This window comes from Pezoporus wallicus, unplaced genomic scaffold (genome assembly GCF_028554395.1).
Source record: "Pezoporus wallicus isolate ANWC-B61680 ecotype Strahan unplaced genomic scaffold, APGP_CSIRO_Pwel_v1 contig_2776, whole genome shotgun sequence".
NCBI lineage: Eukaryota > Metazoa > Chordata > Aves > Psittaciformes > Psittacidae > Pezoporus > Pezoporus wallicus.
In genome coordinates, this window is record NW_026642992.1 from 127,104 (window position 1) to 145,477 (window position 18,374).

At 42.4% G+C, this 18,374-nt stretch overlaps 1 protein-coding gene across 1 annotated transcript in view; it reads left to right on the forward strand.

The window, feature by feature from the left end:
• The window catches only part of SLC28A3 (solute carrier family 28 member 3), a 65,489-nt gene extending 58,873 nt beyond the window's left edge, over positions 1 to 6,616 (forward strand). Inside the window, exon 18 of the mRNA XM_057396491.1 lies at positions 5,883 to 6,616. Within this exon, the coding sequence (XP_057252474.1) occupies positions 5,883 to 5,973 (91 nt within the window). The 3' untranslated portion in view covers positions 5,974 to 6,616. The remainder of the gene's footprint in view (positions 1 to 5,882) is intronic.
• The last annotated feature ends 11,758 nt before the right edge of the window (positions 6,617 to 18,374 follow it).

The following is an 18,374-nucleotide window of genomic DNA, read 5'->3' on the forward strand; positions in this document are numbered from 1 at the left end:
CCGCCTGCCAGGCCTGTCTTTTCTAGAAAGCCTGTAACCTTCCATTCCAAAACTCCAGTCATAGGAGCCATCCCACCATGTTTCTGTGATGCCTGTTATATCATACCCCCATAGACGTGCCCACATCTCTAATTCCTCTTGTTTGTTCCCCATGCTACGGGCATTTGTATAGAGGCATCTGAGCCGAGCTCCAACTGAAGCCGGGTCATTGGCTGGAGCGGCTGGGATATCTCTACATTGCTCTGAGCATTTATTATAGGTTCTGGCAACTGACTGGGTGTGTTGGGATGGAATGATGCTCCCCTCCCCCAACATGTCTAGTTTAAAGCCTCCTTGACCAGTCTGGCAAGCCTCCTACCAAAACTGCTCTTTCCCTTCTTTATCAGACCAGCTCCACCAGCCCCCACTAGACCTGGCCTACAAGCTTGGGTCCCATGTTCAAGACACTGAACCCCTGACTATGGCACTACCCTTTTAACCATTTATTAACCTGCCTAATCCTCCTAGCCTTTTTAAGGTCCTCCCCTGTAGCCTGGAGAAATGATGAAAAGACTATCTGAGCTCCAGAGCCCCTAACCACCTCTCCCAGGGCTCTGTAGTCCTTCTTTATGTTCCCCAGGCTGCTACTATCTATATCCCTAACACCCACATGTATCTCCAGAAGTGGGTAATAGTCCATGGGACTTACTAGAGCAGGCAGCCTCTCTGCCACATCCCTGATTCGTGCCCTGGTAGGCAGCACACCTCCCTTGAGACAGGGTCAGGCCGACAGACGAGTGCTTCTGTCTCTTTCAGTGTAGAGTCCCCTACTACTACGACCTGCCGCTTTTTCCTGGCAGCACCAGTAGAGATCTTCTTTAGCAGTGCATCAGCCGGCTGTTTCTGGCTCGAGTGCGTTTCCTCATTAGCCCCCTGCAGGACAGCAAAGCGGTTCTGCGTGGGGACAGGGGATTTAGGGGGAAGCCCCTTGCTTTTGGTTGTCCTTTTCCTTCTTTTTTTTTTTTTTTGTGGGTTTTTGTTTTTTTTTTTTTTTGTCACTAATTCCCAGCTTCCCAGGTTAACGGCCTCCTTCTTTCCTCCATGAGGTAGAGGTGAAGCTCGAGGCCCCTGCACAGTTTGGGCCTGGAGCAAGCAGCCCTGCTTCCTCTCAGCTTCCCTGACATCTCGCAGCCTATTAACAGCATCCCGCAGCTCAGCCCCTGCTGCAGGAGCACCTCCACCAGGGAGCACCGAGTGCGGCCCTGCCCATTGTGCACCCTCCCCTCACCAGACCAGTGCAGGCACTCTCTACACCCCGAGCTCTGCACTGCAGCCTCCCCTCTCACCGGCTCTGTCTGGGTGCCTACGCTGGCCACCGCCGGGGCAGCCAGAGCAGAGCTCCCGGACCGGGCCCTGCTCATACGCCGAGTGCTCCCCACCCCGCCCGCCTGCCCGCGCAAACTGCCTCGACCCGCTCTGTTCGCCGCTCTCCCTGGGGCAGGTTTTTACCCAGTCAGGGTTGGTGCCGCTGCTCCAGGCTCTGCCCCCTGTGAGTCCCTGCTCTCGTCAGCTGAGCTGCCGGCTCCCGGGCAGGTCCTGTCGAGGACTTGAGGCTCCCTCGGTGGCTCTCGTCGCTCCGAGTTGAGGCTCCTGGACGCTGATCTCCCCCCCGCTCCGGTGTTGAAGGCGTCCTCTCTCGAGCTACTCACCTCAGCAATTGACCATGCAGCTAAACGTCACCTTAGAAAAACTTACGACTAGTTTGCATCCATAGGCCAGTCATTCTGGGAGTGACCTCACTCTGTGCTTCCTGTTATTGCATTGTCAGCTTTCCATGCTTGGGTTTTCAAAGCATCAGAGAATTAATGAACACAACCTTTGAGAACAGATGATAGAATATTAAGTGCAGTCACATTAAATCAAATAGGTTTCCTGCAGTAATTCTTGAACCAAAAGAGACTGAACACACCCATCACTAGAAATCCCTCAGCTCCGATATGACAACTACATAGTCATTCCAACTTTGCCTACACTTTCACAGAGACACACTTGCTCTATTGTCACCTGGTCTCCAGCTGATTAAAAACTCATCTGCATGCTCTTCACACTCAGAGAATAATGGGAAATTTCTCTACTTTAGAAACTCCTGCCACTTTCTCAAACTTTTTTTACCTATTGCCTCCTTTCCCCTCTTCCTTGGTTTCAAGCTGTTTTTGTTCCACTCATGTCCTATTGGCTCAGCTGTGTGATGTTTCTATGGTTCCCTGGTTTTAAAATAACTTTTCTAAGCTCATCAGCAGCACTGCTTTCTATTTTCTAGTCCTTTGTCACAAAACTATTTGGCCATTCAGCTTTTGGGACTAACTAGCCACATTTATCCCTTGGTTCTGGGCTTTCCTCAGCTTGCCACTCTTTTCTAGTCTCAAACTCAGAACACCTTTGAATAAGAAGCACCTGTAAATATATAATTAAATGCCCATAAATCTCACAATTTATCTGCCCCTCTGCTGATAAAGGGGGGCCCAGACCATGATGAGCATTAGGGAGTTTTCTAGTCAGTGATTCACAGCAACGTAGATCCTGTTTCAAAAGCAAGCAGAGTCAGAGGAAGTCGTACTGATTTTGGAGAGCTTTTGGGTTAGATGGTACATGAGCTGTGATGTGCTGTTATAAGATGATGAAGATGATCTGTATACATAAAACATGTATTAAGTCACCTGACATTTTATAACTCTGCAAGCACATGAATGGGAAAAGTGTAATGTACACAATTTCTCAAGATGTTAATATCAGGCAAAACTGGGAAGAACAGATATACATGTAGCAGATACAGTGTAGGCTTAGACATTTGACACAGTCTTTCCGAAGTCATTCTGAAGTGAGATGTAAAATACAAGCAGAAAATAAGCTTTTATATGGGACTGAACAACTAATATATTCTGTTGATTGGTCTACACCTAAATTAATGTATAAAGACTTTGGTTTTCCTATTTTTCCCTGGACAAACTTAGAGAATGACATCAATATCTGAAGCACAAATGTTTCCAGGCTTAAGTCAAGAGCCCTCCCTTTTAGGTTTTTTAAATGCAATTTTTCAGAGGCTGAAACTGTAGCAGTTCCAAGTAAAGTTCCAACTGTAGCAAAAGCATATTGAGGAGTTCATGACATGGTAACCACAAGAGTGACTCTCAAGTGGCTTGGCACACTATGAAGTCCTTCAGACAGTATGCATGTTGCTACCCTTGTTGGCAGTACAGTTCATGGAGTGGAAGCTTTTGTCATACTCTAAGAAGAAATACTTGCCCCTCTTTCCTCTAATATGAGCTGTAGATCTAATTCCCACAAGCCAATTTAGTTATGTTACTGTAGTTTGCATTTGCCATTTCTGCTTATATTTTTAATTCTGTTTGCCAAGGAACCTGGCCTATCTGCTCTCATTTAGAAGAGGATCAGAAAACTATCGTAATATCCATGGTGCTTTTCACTGTATTAAAAACATACAAACTGAATGTTCCTTCCAGAACTATTGGTAAAAAGAAGGTTAATAATATTGATACAAAGAATTTCAGGCGTCAGAGCTCTGAAATGCAGTAGTGTCCATTTTACAGGTTGACCTCATTGCAATGGCCACATTTAGTAGGCATTTGCAAGGTTTTCTTCAGAATCACAAGCATTATACGAGTCTTCTGCAAGCTCTGGGTTAAGCTGCTACCTATCAGACAGTCTCAAATATTTAGAAAAATAGCAAACAGCTATGGGTAATATTAAAAGAAAAACAGTATGAGAAGTTTGTGAAACATACAAATACTTGCCACTTGGACACCTTAATTTTGCTGTTCTTGTGATAACTGATGGGGGAGGTTGGGGGAGAAATGACAACAACTGGGATGAGTGCTATTCAGCTTTATATCTTACCAAGAGGGAAGAATACGGGAGGTTTTAGGGAGAAGGGAAACCCATGTGAGTGGCAGCATAAGGAAAGGAGTAAAGTTAGAATCAGAGAATGGGGAAAGAAATACAAACGGAAGACAGAGGTGGGGAGTCAAGAAAGAGAGAACAGTAAGAGTGAGAAACAGAGAAATTAAGGGGATGAAAATAAGCAGGGAGTGGGAATAAAGAAAGAGGTAACTAGAAGAAACAAAGTGGTTGGAGTGAGAAAAAGGTTGGAGAATGAGTAAGAGCATTAAGTTGATAGGACGATGAAGTGTCAATAATAATCAGAGAAGAAACTATAAAATAATTAAAAATGCCAGGAAAACAAATGCAAACTCCAATTACCTTTTCTTTTTTTTTTTTTTTTTTTACTATGCATTAATCCCCCTGCTGTGATCACAGTTCCCTGTGAGGAAAAAAAAATGACAAAAGCATCAGACCAGATGGTCCACATTACGAAAACCTTGGGCCAGCTCTGGCTTACACAAAGTGGGAGGAAAATCTTCCATCTCTTGCTATGACCAGCTCACAGGTCCTGTTCTCAGTCTTTGTGAGAAGGCCAGAAAGGGCTGCTTGCCTCAGGGTGCTGGGGAGATCTTTCTGGATGGGTAATTAGGAAATACAGTGAAAGGATTCAATCTGGATACCCTGCCCTTCAGTCAGGGGTGAGTTTGGCTCAGATCAGTTAAAGCATTTCTTTGGCATACTTCAATAATCTGCTAAAACTGCTCCCGTAACCACATTGTATTTTGTACACTAGTGAAAAAAAATGGATCTTGCATTTTGAACAGGCTATTTTGATAATTCTGAAAATTTTCCAAACATTTTTCAAGATTGGGATTTCCTTGAAATGAATGCTTTCCTAGCAACAATTTTTGTTTTGAGAAATCAGCATTTTATGGAAGAAAAAGGGTTCTTTGACTAATTCCTGGCTCTCTGTTTTGAAGGAACAATATTTCCTTTAAAAATCTAATGTTATTTCCAACATGATTTGTTGATATAAATGTAGAAGCCTATTATCACTGTTTAAAAGCTAAGGCATTGTAATTAAATTATTTTTGTACTTCATGAGCAATGAACTTTCCTACTTTCTATGATTAATACAAGAAAGCCATAAATAAGTTTATTAATAATCAAATAATCTCTATGAACAAAGATTACCTAATTGTGATTTTCAGTAATGGGAAATTTAAGATTTAGGCTCTTTGGAAATGCCTTTGCAGATAGGTGAATGATTCTGGATATGTGCAGTCTCAACCAGAATTGCCCCAAACATCTTGGCTCATCACCACTTTCAAAGACCATGCTGATAGTTGCACAGAAAATGGACCTCTGAGGTTCTTTAAAAACTTTATAGAATTTATATGGGAAGCCGTCCAAGCCAGATGTTTTTCCATTATTTAGTGAATTAATGGTATCCTCAAGTAATGCTTTTTCTAAGATGTCCCTTTCTGTATGAAGGCATGTGGAGCATTTGAAGGCTGTTAAGGAGTCCATTAATTTCTTTTATGTACATCAGAATAGTAATTTTCTGAGAATAGATCATCACAGACCTGTTTACAGGCTTTATCATTTTGTTTGCTTAAAGTTATTTCCTTTAACTTGAATGTAAATAGAACTTAGTTGATTATCACCACTTCATTTTCTAAGTATATATTCCAGATATTTTTCCATGCCTATTCTCCATTTTCCAGTGTTTTCTTAAATGCTAATGTACAACATACTCTGCATTGGGACTGGAGATCATTTTTGTCTGTAAAAGCTGTAAAATGGAAAATTCACAATAATGTGCCCTGAAGTTTGATTTTTGACAGATCAGAATTTGGGCTGGGTCAATAACAGTTGACACTTTCATAACAACTTATATTTCAGGAACTAAAAGCACTTAAAAAAAAAAAAAATTACCAGAGCCTGAAAAAGCCCTGTAAAGTTTAAGTAATCCTCTGGTGTGCTATTTTTCCTACTTGCAGGGCTACACAAACAGAATACTTTGGCACAGGAAGTACCACTGACAGCTCCTCTGACTTTGGCTGCAGTACTAATGGCAGCAGAAGATGCTGAAATGATTGTCCATAGTCCCTGTACAGCATCTAAGAAGGGAACTGAAGATATTCGTTGATGGGACTTACAGGGAGAGGAGATTGCCAGGATTAGATGCAGGAGCTCAGGGTTTTGTATCAGTAGAGTAAGGGAAAGCAGTTGTAGGAAAAAAGCCTGACATTTGTTAGAATGACTTTATTAATACAAAATCCTTTAATTAAACCTTCCTCATTATGTCTGTAGTGTACCAACACAATATCTATGCTGTTTTCTGATGCCCAGCCTCTTTCAGTTATTTTCTTTAGCTGAAACTTCAAGTTATTTGATAACTATGGCAAATGAAAGGAAGGAAATGGCCTTGTGAATGGGAGTGATTATGTCTTGAAACAGGTATACTGGTGACAGCTTAGTTCCTTTGCTTTTCTTTTGAACATTCATGTTTGCTAAGCTGAAGTGGTGATTAAGTTCAGGAAATTCACACTTTTCCACCCAAAATTTTTGGTTGACCCTAATACAAACCATCCATCAACTTCTGTAGCAGAGGTTTCTTGAGCAGTAATTTCTGCCCCCCTTATGCTGCGCTCATTTCTTCCTGGTGAGCTTACTTGTTTTTAGCACTCACCTGCTCCTGCAGAGAAGCTGCAGAATGCCTGTCAAACAGATCAAAGAGCATATCTACCATTGTTTCCTGAGGGCCCATTGTTTATGCACTCATTCACTTTCTGCTCTTTCACATACTACTCTAAAAGGCCTACATTGTTCATGCTGCATTATGAGAACTCTAAGACTGATAGCTTGTCCTTTGTGTATGTGTCCATTTGTCAAACAAGGGGAGCATTCTGGCTGATGCATAAACATTTTTAAGCAATCATGTTTCAGGGGCAGTTCTATATGATAAACTAGCAAACTGAGGTGGGAATGAGAAATACAGGGATTATTAAACAAACAGCATTTCCCTTTCCAAAGAGCAAGTTGACCTTTTAAAATACTCCACTGCTCAGGAAAATTCCAGCTTTTGATAAATTTTGTCCAGTGAAATCCATTTAAAAAGAAGTTGGGCAAGCCTCTCTGGATTTTGTGGTTGTCTATTCCAAATGGCCAACTGCCAGCAGTTTTGCTGAGAGTGGGAGCCATCTGATATTCCAGCATAGAGAAAGACAGTGAAAGCAAGACACAGGGAATCAGAGAACCGAATGGAATTCAGAGCACAGCCTGTATTTTATGTGCAGTTTGAGAGACAGCACAAGTTCTACTAAAACACGATTTGGCTGGTAACCAGCTGTTGTTCAATAGGCTCTTTTTAAGCTCTAAACATGTAAAAGATGTGCTTATTATTTACAACTTGTTAAATATGGGCTTGAACAGCTCCAGTCTGAGTCAAACATTCCTTCAATATAGGAGTAAAAGAGAAAGACCTTACAGATGTTTCTAATGAGGGACTACAACATCCTGGAATACTTCCTGCTGTGTGTTAGCCCTGTGTTTGCACTTTTCCCAGTGTCAGACTTAAACACAATGTGCTACAAATGCTTTGCATTTATTGACCTAGAGGCACTTTCCAAGTTGACTGCTCTTTGCCTGAATAGTAGCAAAACTTCCCATCAGATGGTATCCCTGGACATATGTTTACTATAATGTGTAACTGGGCATTTACTACACAATTTACATAAATCTTCTTCCTGTTCAGCAGCTAAAAGCTTGCCCAGACTCAAGCTGTGGCTAGTTTGCTATCTAGGCTAGGTGCTAAATCCTGAAACAGATTTTGGGCTCAGCTTCTTAAGCCGTCCATTCTGTAGTGAGAGTGCAGCTGATGTCTGCTAGCTTTAGATATGTAGGTGTCCAGTGCCTCCCATTTCATACCCAAGGAAGAAACATGTTCTTTTATGAATCAGCGTGGAAGAATCACAGAACCTCAGGGTTTATTAAGGCGTCAGGACACATCTGTCTCTACTTCTGGGTAACAAACACCAGCTGTCAATGTGCCAGCAAGGGAACATTGGTAGGCTGACCTGCATAGACAAACTGAAGTAGAAAAAAAATCTGGCTTGTCTTTGCAGTGAGGACACTCCACTCAACATTAAAGTCTAGAGTTCCCAAGCCTGTTGTCAGGTTAGGACACCCCCCCCCCCCCATTTCTGTGTAACAGCAGAGAGCTCTCAGTCCTTCCCATTGTCAGAGAAAACAGCAGGAGTCGAGTACCTTGACTTCCCTGTAGTCAGAACTTGAAAATTATTTCAATTAAAATCATTAAAGTCTTTGAAAACAACATGACATGCTTGTGCAGTCATATGACAAGTATTTATGAACAAAACTTGACAATTTCCGGATAATTACAGAAAAAAGGAGGATTTAAATACAATCACTCAATGAAAGTAGCATCAGTTTAAAGTTTAAATTTCTTATAACTTATGCTGTTAGTAGTGCACTCAGCTCAGTAATAATAGAGAAATTTCAGCCCTTTAATAGTATATTTTAATGTATTTCAATGAATAATACGATGTGAGTTAACCTGGGTAGGCAGCTCACTCACTTTCCCCCTTCACCCCTGGTGGGACAGGAGAAGAGTAAAGAAAGAGTAAAAGCAAAAAACCTTGTGGGTCCAGATAAAAATTGTTCAATATGTAAAGGAGGAGTGGAAGAAGAAAGAAAGAAAATGAAGCAAAACAAGTGATGCAAGAGCTATCACTAGCCACCTCCCATGGGTTGACTGATGCTCAGCCAGTTCCCAGACAAAACGTGGCAAACCTCCCTAAGTTCCCTTCTGTCTGTTTCGTTGCTGAGTATGATGTCATATGATGTGGAATATTTCTTCCGTTAGTTCAGCTCATCTGTTTGGTTGTGTTCCCCTACCGATCACTTGCCCACCCCCAGCCTCCTCACTGGGATGGCAGAGGAAAAAACAGAGGTTTGGATGCTGTGCAAGCACTGCTCCACAGTAGCTAAAATGCTGGTATGCTGTCAGCATTGTTTTGGCTACATACGTAAAACACAGCACCCTACGAACTGCTATGAGAAAATTAACTCCATCCCAACCAGACTCAGTATTGTTGGTTTTGTTGATGGTCTCCACCATGTATTTCCTTGACTGGATTTCCATAGCTGGAGCCACAGCCCATATTTGAAAGGCAGATACCACCACCCTTGCCATGACTAGAGGAACAGGTAGCAGTATAACCCTGGTACAAGATCTGTTTCAGTACCTACAAGACCAAGCCCTTGCATAGTAAAATGAATGCCCTGCTTGCTTAGGGTTGCTAACAGTACCACAGAGGGTGAGCAGTAAGAATGCACCAGATGAAACTCAGCCAGTCCTTCTCAGCTCAAAAACTGTGAAATGTGCTTTCTGATGATAAAAGGTTCCTCCAGATTCAGAAAGCACCATGTCATTCCTTGGAGGAGGTAGACTCTGACTTAAGGCAGGCTTTGCCTAACAGTCCCTAAATAGGCTCTGGGCTGTAAATACATATACTTTCTTTTTAACCTCGTGTCTTTTTTGAGTTGTTCGGGAGCTGCCTATGTCAGCACAGTTTGTTAGTGTCACTTCTACACCTGTTTTCCAAGCAAGACAAAACTCAGAGAAGAACACAGTTGCTGGCTGAAGGCTGTGCACAGCTGTCAGTGGAAGTCCATGCTAAAATGTGGTAATGCTTTCCCATAGGGGGTGAGTATGGTAGCAAGAAAGGGCCATGGTGACAAGGATTCTTGAGGTGCTGTGTAAAGGCATTCAAGGATGGAAATTTCTGTGTCAAGGCAGTAACCTGCATCTTCACTGTAAGGTTTATCTAATTTTGCTTTCTTTTATTTTATTTTTATAGAAAATTTTTGTGGTGGGGAAAAAATCTGGGGAGTTTTTGAAATGAAGTCTGAAATGACACATAATAAAATGGCACTAATAATAAAACCTGTCCAGAAAAGTTCTAGAAATGGGTGCTGAGGTAATGAATAATGATAGTAACAATAATTACTGTTCAAGAACTTTTGACTATATAAATCTTAAACAATAATCTGATTTTATGTCTGTGTGGGTTACCAGGACATAAATCTTTAAGAGGCTGGCATAATTTTCTATTTGAATTATTTTATTTATGTACATATGTTGTGCTAAAAGAAGTAGAGGTCAACAAAGGGAAGAAAAAATTAGATTCACTTAAGTAACTCCTGGGCTTCAATTATTTTATTTGACTGCCAGGCAGGTGCTTGTAGGTACTTCTGGGTTCCGTTTCTCTTCTTAATAAGAGCACAAACATGTTAAAGGCAGAAAGGAGAGGATAATTTCAATGTTTCTGTTAATTTAAAAGCTAACTATGGATGACAGGGGAAAGTTTGATTTCCCCAGTATGTATTAATGAACACAAATCACTCAAGATCAGACTATTAAATGCCACATAAAGTGCCCATACTTCATACTTTCGAACATCACTGGTTGTTAGTAAGATACAAAGCATGTTTTCTGAAAGCAAGTATTAGGGTAATAAAGATGTTAAATTTTTCAAAACAAATTACAGACATTAACCATGTCAAGTGTACAAGTGGTTTCAGGTGTAGGAAATTACAATGGGGTCTGGGGCTTTAAAACGGTAGAGGTACTTAGCCACAAAACTTCCATTAATTTCAAAGATACCAACTGGCCAGGTGCCTTGGTTAACTTTAGGAAAATGTTGTCTTTTTAAAATCAAAGCATAATACTAATGAATATTTGGTCTCGGATTAGTTTTTCTTGCAGATGTTTCAAGTCAGCAAGAAGAGACATTAGTGCCTAACATTCTGTTCAACTACTTTGCTTCTCCCCAGTTGCCTTTTCCTATTTATTCTAATAAACATAATACTCATAATAGCTTTTTAGGCATTATTATGTTCCTAAGAATCAAAGCGAGGCCTGTGTGAGTTTACTTAGCAAGACCCTTTTTATCTGAGAACACATATGCATGCCACTTAATTGTGAAACACAACTACTGAAGAAAAGATGCAGCAAACAAACAAATAATGGGCTGAAATGGTCTATAAACTCTGCTTAGTCCAAATTAGTAACAATAGTGTGTTGTGGTTTTGTCTTCAATTGCATATATTAACAGCTACACATGCGAAACAAATTCTCTTTGTAGAGACTGAATTATGTAAATGTAATTTATAGCATTAATTTGAACTTGTAAATTTAATCCATTCAAACATGAAAAGGTTTTCGTGCACTGAATAGTTCTAGGGTGGTTTAATATGCTTAAAATAAATATTGAGCAGCTGACAGAAAAACATGCCCTCCGTATCACAAAAGCTGCTTCATAACAGTATTTTAAGTGCCTAATTAATATTTACTACCCAGGGACTAAACTTCTAAGTAAATTTTCTTTCTGAAACATTCATTGTGCAATCTATACAGGTGGCAATTATTGATGGGAATAGATTGCAAACAGGCAAGGCAAAAGCACGTTGTAAATGCTGCTCCAATAAAAAATGCTAGCTATGAAGTTGCTATGAACTGCTAATAGCAGTTGATACAAGAGAGATATCAAGTTTCAGGTCTTTGGCATATGAAGTGCATTTTCTACCAGCTCCCAGGTTTCCTGAAAGTAAAGATAGTATAACTTCCAAAAAACCATTTTGTTTGAAAGTATTTATGTTGTAATACACCACCCAATGCTTGTTCACTGAAAGTGAAATGCAGCAAGGCTCAGCCCCAAAGACAACAGTGAAGTTGCTGCATTGTAGATGCTGGGCTACCCTGTACTTGTCTCTTTCTTCAACCATTCGCTATTTCAGCTTTTGAGCTGATCAGTATCTCAGAACATGTTAAGCTTTACCTGATGAAACTATCTGATTTTTCCTTCTTGTTCTAAAATTCAAAAAAGATATCTGACTTTGTGAAATTAGGTAAATCTCCCAAATGAAAATGTTTGCAATTTTTCCCTCTGTAAACAGGGGAGAGAAAAGAAAGAAAGAAAAATGTCTCTGTGAGTCTTCTGTGCCTTTTCTCTCTGAAGTGCATCTGCATGTGTCTGTCTCAGCAAGTATAACACCCTCTTTTACAATCAGTTGTCTTGCCTTGCTTCTGTCTCAGTGAGTATAACATGCTCTTTCGCAATCAGTTGTCTTGCCTTGCTTCAGCAAAATCCTTCTTGTCCTCAATAATGGGATAGTTTCCATTTAGACTACCAACAAAATCTTGTGTTGTTTTTCTGAGCACTACCTATATTAAAAACTGAGGTTTCCAACTTCATCTTCATGCAAAGCTAATAACTAAATAACATTGAACTTTACTGTGTGTCCAGCTAACTGGATGCAAGTCTGAGGAAATCAAATATTCTACCCATGAGATCCAGGCTTGATGGAATTCAACAAAGCTGCTAGTGGGAGTACTGCTGAAACCTATTGAGAGTTTTTTTAAGATTGAACATGGTGGGTCTGCTCATGAAGAAAATTAATTGATATTAAATAAGGGTTCTGCCATGATCACTGAAAAAAAACTGCTAAGAGAGAGGGTGTTGTGGTGCTGCAGAGGTAGAAGGTCTGTTAGGTGTCTGACCACTGGGCATTAATGTATACTGATGGCAGAGCTTGAAGAGGGTGAAGCAATGCTTTGGAAACTCCTGACCCAAAGGAGCAGTGTCCAGAGACAGTGGCAGCAGCATCAGTTTGTCTCTATTTACTTACATGTTACATATTTCAAACCAGGCTATATGAAGGGACTGTGGCGTACATTAACAAAAGACAAGATTGTTCCCACACTGTCACGGTATTGACTAGCAGCCTTCTGGTCAATCACTATCAAGTGAAGAAGAATTTTTCCTGCAGAAGGGTCATTATTTTAGGCTCTTTAGAAAAGACAGGCCTGGCAGATGGGGAGGGGAGTTGTTATTTATGTTAGGGATAATCCGGAGCATGGAATTTTGTCTGGGGACAGGTGAGCAGTCAATAGAGAGTTTGTGGGTCAGGGCTAAAGGGAGAATGGTAACAGGAGACATTACCGTGGAGATCTGTTACAGACCACCTGATCAAGAGGAGTCTGTGGATAAAGCACTCTACAGACAGGTAGGAACAGCCTCACACTCTCAGGTCCCTGTTCTCATGGGGGAATTTGACCACAGTGGGATCTGCTGGAGGGATGGTACGGCCCAGCACAGGCAATCCAGGAGGTTCCTCAGTTCTGTGGAAGAAAACTTCCTTCTGCAAGTAATAGAGGAGCAGACAAGGAGAGGTGCCATGCATGACCTCGTGCTCACCAACAGGGAAGGGCTCGTTGGAAATGTGACTCTCTAGGGCAGCCTTGGATGCAGCGATCATGAGATGGTCGAGTTTGAGATCCTCAGGACAGTGAGAAGAGCGTGCAGCAAGCTCACTGCCCTGGACTGCAAAAGAGCAGATTTTGGCCTCTTCAGGAACCTGCTTAGGAAGGTTCCATGGGATACAGCCCTAGAGGGCAGAGGCGCCCAAGACTGTCGGTTGATATTCAAGGATCGCCTGCTACAAGCTCAGGAGTGTTGCATCCCAACCAGAGGGAAGTGCAGCAGGAGGGCCAGGAGACCTCCTTGGATGGATAAGGAGCTCCTGAGGAAACTGAGAAGGCAAAAAGAGGCTTATAAAAGGTGGAAGCAAGGACAGGCGGCCTGTGAAGAATACATGGGTGTTGTCCGAGAAGCTGGGGACCAGGTTAGGAAAGCTAAGGCCCAGTTAGAAGTAAACTTGGCTAAGGATGTGAAAGATAACAGGAAGGGATTCTACATATGAACAAAAGACAGACTAGGGAGAATGTAGGCCCCGTCAGGAAGCTCTCAGGAGAACTGGCTGCACAGGATTTGGAGAAGGCTGAGGTTCTGAATGACTTCTTTGCCTCGGTCTTCACTGGCAAAGGCTCTGACCACACCACCCAAGTCTTGGAAGGCAGATGCAGGGACTGTGAGAATGAAGACCTTGGGCCCACTGTAGGAGAGGATCTGCTTTGAGACCATCTTAAGAACCTGAAGGTGCAAAAGTCCATGGGACCTGACGAAATCCATCTGTGGGTCCTGAAGGAGCTGGCGAATGAAGTTGCTAAGCCACTCTCCATCATATTTGAAAAATCATGGCAGTCAGGTGAAGTTCCTGATGACTGGAAAAAGGGAAATATAACCCCCATTTTCAAGAAGGAGAAAATGGATGACCCAGGGAATTACAGACCAGTCAGTCTCACCTCTGTGCCTGGCAAAATCTTGGAGCAGATTCTCCTGAAAGTCATGCTATGGCACATGAAAATCAACAAGGTGCTTGGTGACAGCCAGCATGGCTTCACTAAGGGGAAATCCTGCCTGACCAATTTGGTGGCCTTCTATGATGGGGCTACAGAACTGATGGAAAAGGGCAGAGCAGTTGACGCTATCTACCTGGAATTGTGCAAAGCAGTTGATGCTGTCCCACATGACATCCTTGTCTCTAAATTGAAGAGACATCAATTTGATAGGTGGACCACTTGGTGGACAAAGAACTGGCTGGATGGCTGCACACAAAGACTTGTGTTCAATGGCTCAATGTCCAGCTGGAGACTGGTAACAAGTGGCGTCCCTCAGGGATCGGTGTGGGGACCAGTCTTGTTCAACATCTTTGTCGCTGACATGGACAGTGGGATTGAGTGCGCCCTCAGCAAGTTTGCCGATGGCACCAAGCTGTGTGGTTCGGTTGATACCCTGGAGGGAAGGAATGCCATCCAGAGGGACCTTCACACGCTTGTGAGGTGGGCTGATGCCAACCTCATGAAGTTTAACCATGACAAGTGCAAGGTCCTGCACCTGGGTCGGAGCAATCCCAGGCACAGCTACAGGTTGGGCAGAGAAGAGATTCAGAGCAGCCCTGCGGAGAAGGACTTGGGGTGTTGGTTGATGAGAAAATGAACATGAGCTGGCTTCTGTGTGCACTCACAGCCCGGAAAGCCAACTGTATCCTGGGCTGCATCAAAAGGAGCGTGACCAGCAGGTCAAAGGAGGTGATCCTGCCCCTCTACTCTGCTCTCGTGAGACCTCACCTGGAGTATTGTGCGCAGTTCTGGTGTCCTCAACATCACAAGGACATGGAACTGTTGGAACAAGTCCAGAGGAGGGCCACGAGGATGATCAGGGGACTGGAGCACCTCCTGTATGAAGACAGGCTGAGAAAGTTGGGTCTGTTCAGCCTGGAGAAGAGAAGGCTGCGTGGAGACCTCATAGCAGCCTTCCAGTATCTGAAGGGGGCCTATAGGGATGCTGGGGAGGGACTCTTCATTAGGGACTGTAGTGACATGACAAGGGGGAATAGGTTAAAACTTAAACAGGGGAAGTCTAGATTGGATATAAGGAAGAAATTATTTACTTAGGGTGGTGAGGCACTGGAATGTGTTGCCCAAGGAATCTGTTAATGTTCCATCCCTGGTGGTGTTCAAGTCCAGGTTGGAGAGAGCCTTGGGTGACACGGTTTAGTGTGAGGTGTCTCTGCCCATGGCAGGGGGTTTGGAACTAGATGATCTTAAGGTCCCTCCAAACCCTTACTATTTTATGATTCTATGATTCTATATATTTATGTAAATATCTAAGTAGTTACCTATATACAATATATTCAGCCAAATGTGAATTAATTTATATTTCACATACAAAGAAAGGCAGGTGCCCGTGAAGAGTTAATCTGAAGTTACAATCATTCATAGATTCTTAATTTCTCTTCTTTATAAAGAATGACAACAATTACCTGCAGCTGATCGTAGTGTGCTAGTGCCACATTAGCATGATTTGCCTGTGCTTATGCCAGAAGGCACAAAGTTGCTTTTTCCATATAACAATTTTTAAAGATAGAGTCATAGAACACCAGGTTGGAAGGGCCCTCAAGGATCATCTGGACCGGTCTTTCTTGGCAAAAGCATGGTATAGATGGCCCAGCACCCTGTCCCTGTCCAAATCTTGAAGGTGTCCAACTCTGGGTGTCGTGGTTTAAACCCAGTCAGGTAATTCGTTCGCTCACTTCCCCCCCTTTCTTGCCCTCCCCCTGCTCTCGGAGGGACGGAGAGGAGAATCAAAAGAATGCAACTCCCACGGGTTGAGATAAGAACAGTTTAGTAACTAAGGTATAACACAAATCACTACTGCTACCACCAATAATAATAATGACAAAGGAAATAACAAGGGAAGAGAATACAACACCTCAACACCAGCCGACCGATAACTCGCCCCCCTCAGCCCGACCAAGCACCGACCGATATCTCCAACCCTGCAGACCCCCAGCCCTTCCGGCTCACTCCCAGTTACATCCTGGGCATGACGTGCTATGGTATGGAATAGCTCTTTGGTCAGTTTGGGTCAGGTGTCCTGTCTCTGCTTCCTCCCAGCTTCCCCTCCTCCCTGGCAGAGCATGAGGCTCACAAAGTCCTTGGCCAAACCAAAACATCATTGTTATCAGCTCTGTTCCCGAGCCGAAAGTCAAAACACTGCACTGCACCAGCTACCAAGGAGAAGAAACATGACTGCTACTGCTGAACCCAGGACACTGGGGAATCCACTACGTCCCTGGGGAGATTATTTCAGTGGCTGATTGTTCTCTACTGTGAAAAATTTTCCTTTTGTGTCCAGTCAGAATCTCCCCAGGAGTAACTTGTACCTGTTACACCTCTTCTTTTCCATGCGACTCCTTGTAAAAAGGGAGTCTTAATTTTCTTTGTAACTACCCTACGGTGGAACATGGTGGTAAGGTCTCCCCTGAATATTCTTTTCTTAAGGCTGAACCAGCCCAGCTCTCTCAGTCTTTCCTCATAGGACAGGCTTCCCAGTCCTCAGCATTAGGCCCAATATCAATATCAACTCCTGGGGAGCCCCACATTATTCACTTTTTTGTAAACATTTAAGTTAAATAAGTTAACTGTAATGACAAACTGCCTTACTGCTGTTTAGCTTCTAATACCTACAAATCCAGTCCTGGAAGTTCTGTAATTTGTGAGGGGGAAAAAAAAAGGAAGCTATTCCTCATGGTTCACTGCAATTTTTAAGGCCTACTAAATTACTCTTCTGCTAAAATTCAAGCAAAATCTTATGATTTCCCAAATAATATTAAGAGTTTGTACAAGAGTTATAACAGCTTTTAAAAGTGTCTTTAAGTGCTCCAGTAGCTAATTAATTCAGAAATAATTTTGGAATAAGGACCTGTACTATGCTCCTGCATTTTTTTCTGAATCACTGTTGGCCATTTTTTAAGTGGGATTTGTACAACCTTGTTGTATACTCAATATTTAGGAAAGTTTTGATTATTCTAAGAGCATTTTCAAAGAATTAGACTTTATAAGATTAATATATCTAAAGATTTTTTTTCAACTACTGCTATAATATGATGGTTGTATACTTCCTCTGTGTAGTCTGTAGAAGGACTGTAGCATGAGAACAGTGCAGTGGCAACCAAGTGCATTGAAACACAACATGTCAAATGTTGCCAGCTGGCTCTTGCAAAAGTTTCTGGAATATACATTTCCCCACGTCTTTCCCTGCTGGGACCTCTAAGCCATTTTTTCACTAACAGGGGTGTATGGGATAGCTCAGCAACATTTGACAGTCTGTTTCCTCTCCAAAGAGCCTATGAAGATTTTTGGCTGGTAATTGAGAAGACTGATTCTTCCTTGCGACTTTTTCAAACAAACATGGGAACAACAAAGTGACCTTAAAGATGCTTGGAACCTGTCTTTTTAAGATAATTAATAGACATGAAGAGATGTGATTCTGCTACGAAAATGATCCAGGGTAACTTAACAGCCACCACAGAAGGCATCACATGGAGAGAAAGCTGGAGCATTAGCTGTCCTTAGGGACTGGCACATGAACCTGTTGGATCATTTCTTTTGGTGTGAGGCACAGGAGGTCAGAAATCACACAAGTCTGTGGCAAGCAGAAATCATCATCATCAGGAGCTCCTGGTGGCAGAAGAACAAGATGCAATGGTGGATACTGAAGAGCAGGAGCTTGCCTCCTAGCTGCAACTTGTCATGGGAGAAGGGACACCTGAAGGTAGGACCGAGGATGAAGACCAGCTCAAGCACAGGGACTAACTGGACACTGAAAGTCTGAGGGCCCACACTATGTCCCAGAGAGAGGGGCATGCTCACAGAAGTCTATGAAGGGAGAAAGAAGGGGTTTCCATTACATTTATATTATAAAACTTAACAATATTTTTCAAGAAAAAAACATTCTTCACAAAATGCGAGTCCTAAGAATTACAAGATGTACTCCAGAAAACCTCTGATGCAGCAGTTCTGCCACAGACCTCATATTTCTTGGCAAAAGCCTGGCAGGAAATCTACTATTATCCCAGTGAACAATCCTAATCCACTCATCTGTGGCATGAGTGACCTAATAAATTTGCTGTGCCTGGCAGTGAGTGGCATAATGCCACTTTAATGTGTATGTTTCTGTGAAGCTGCTCAAAAATGAGGCCATGCAGCACCTTCCTAGACC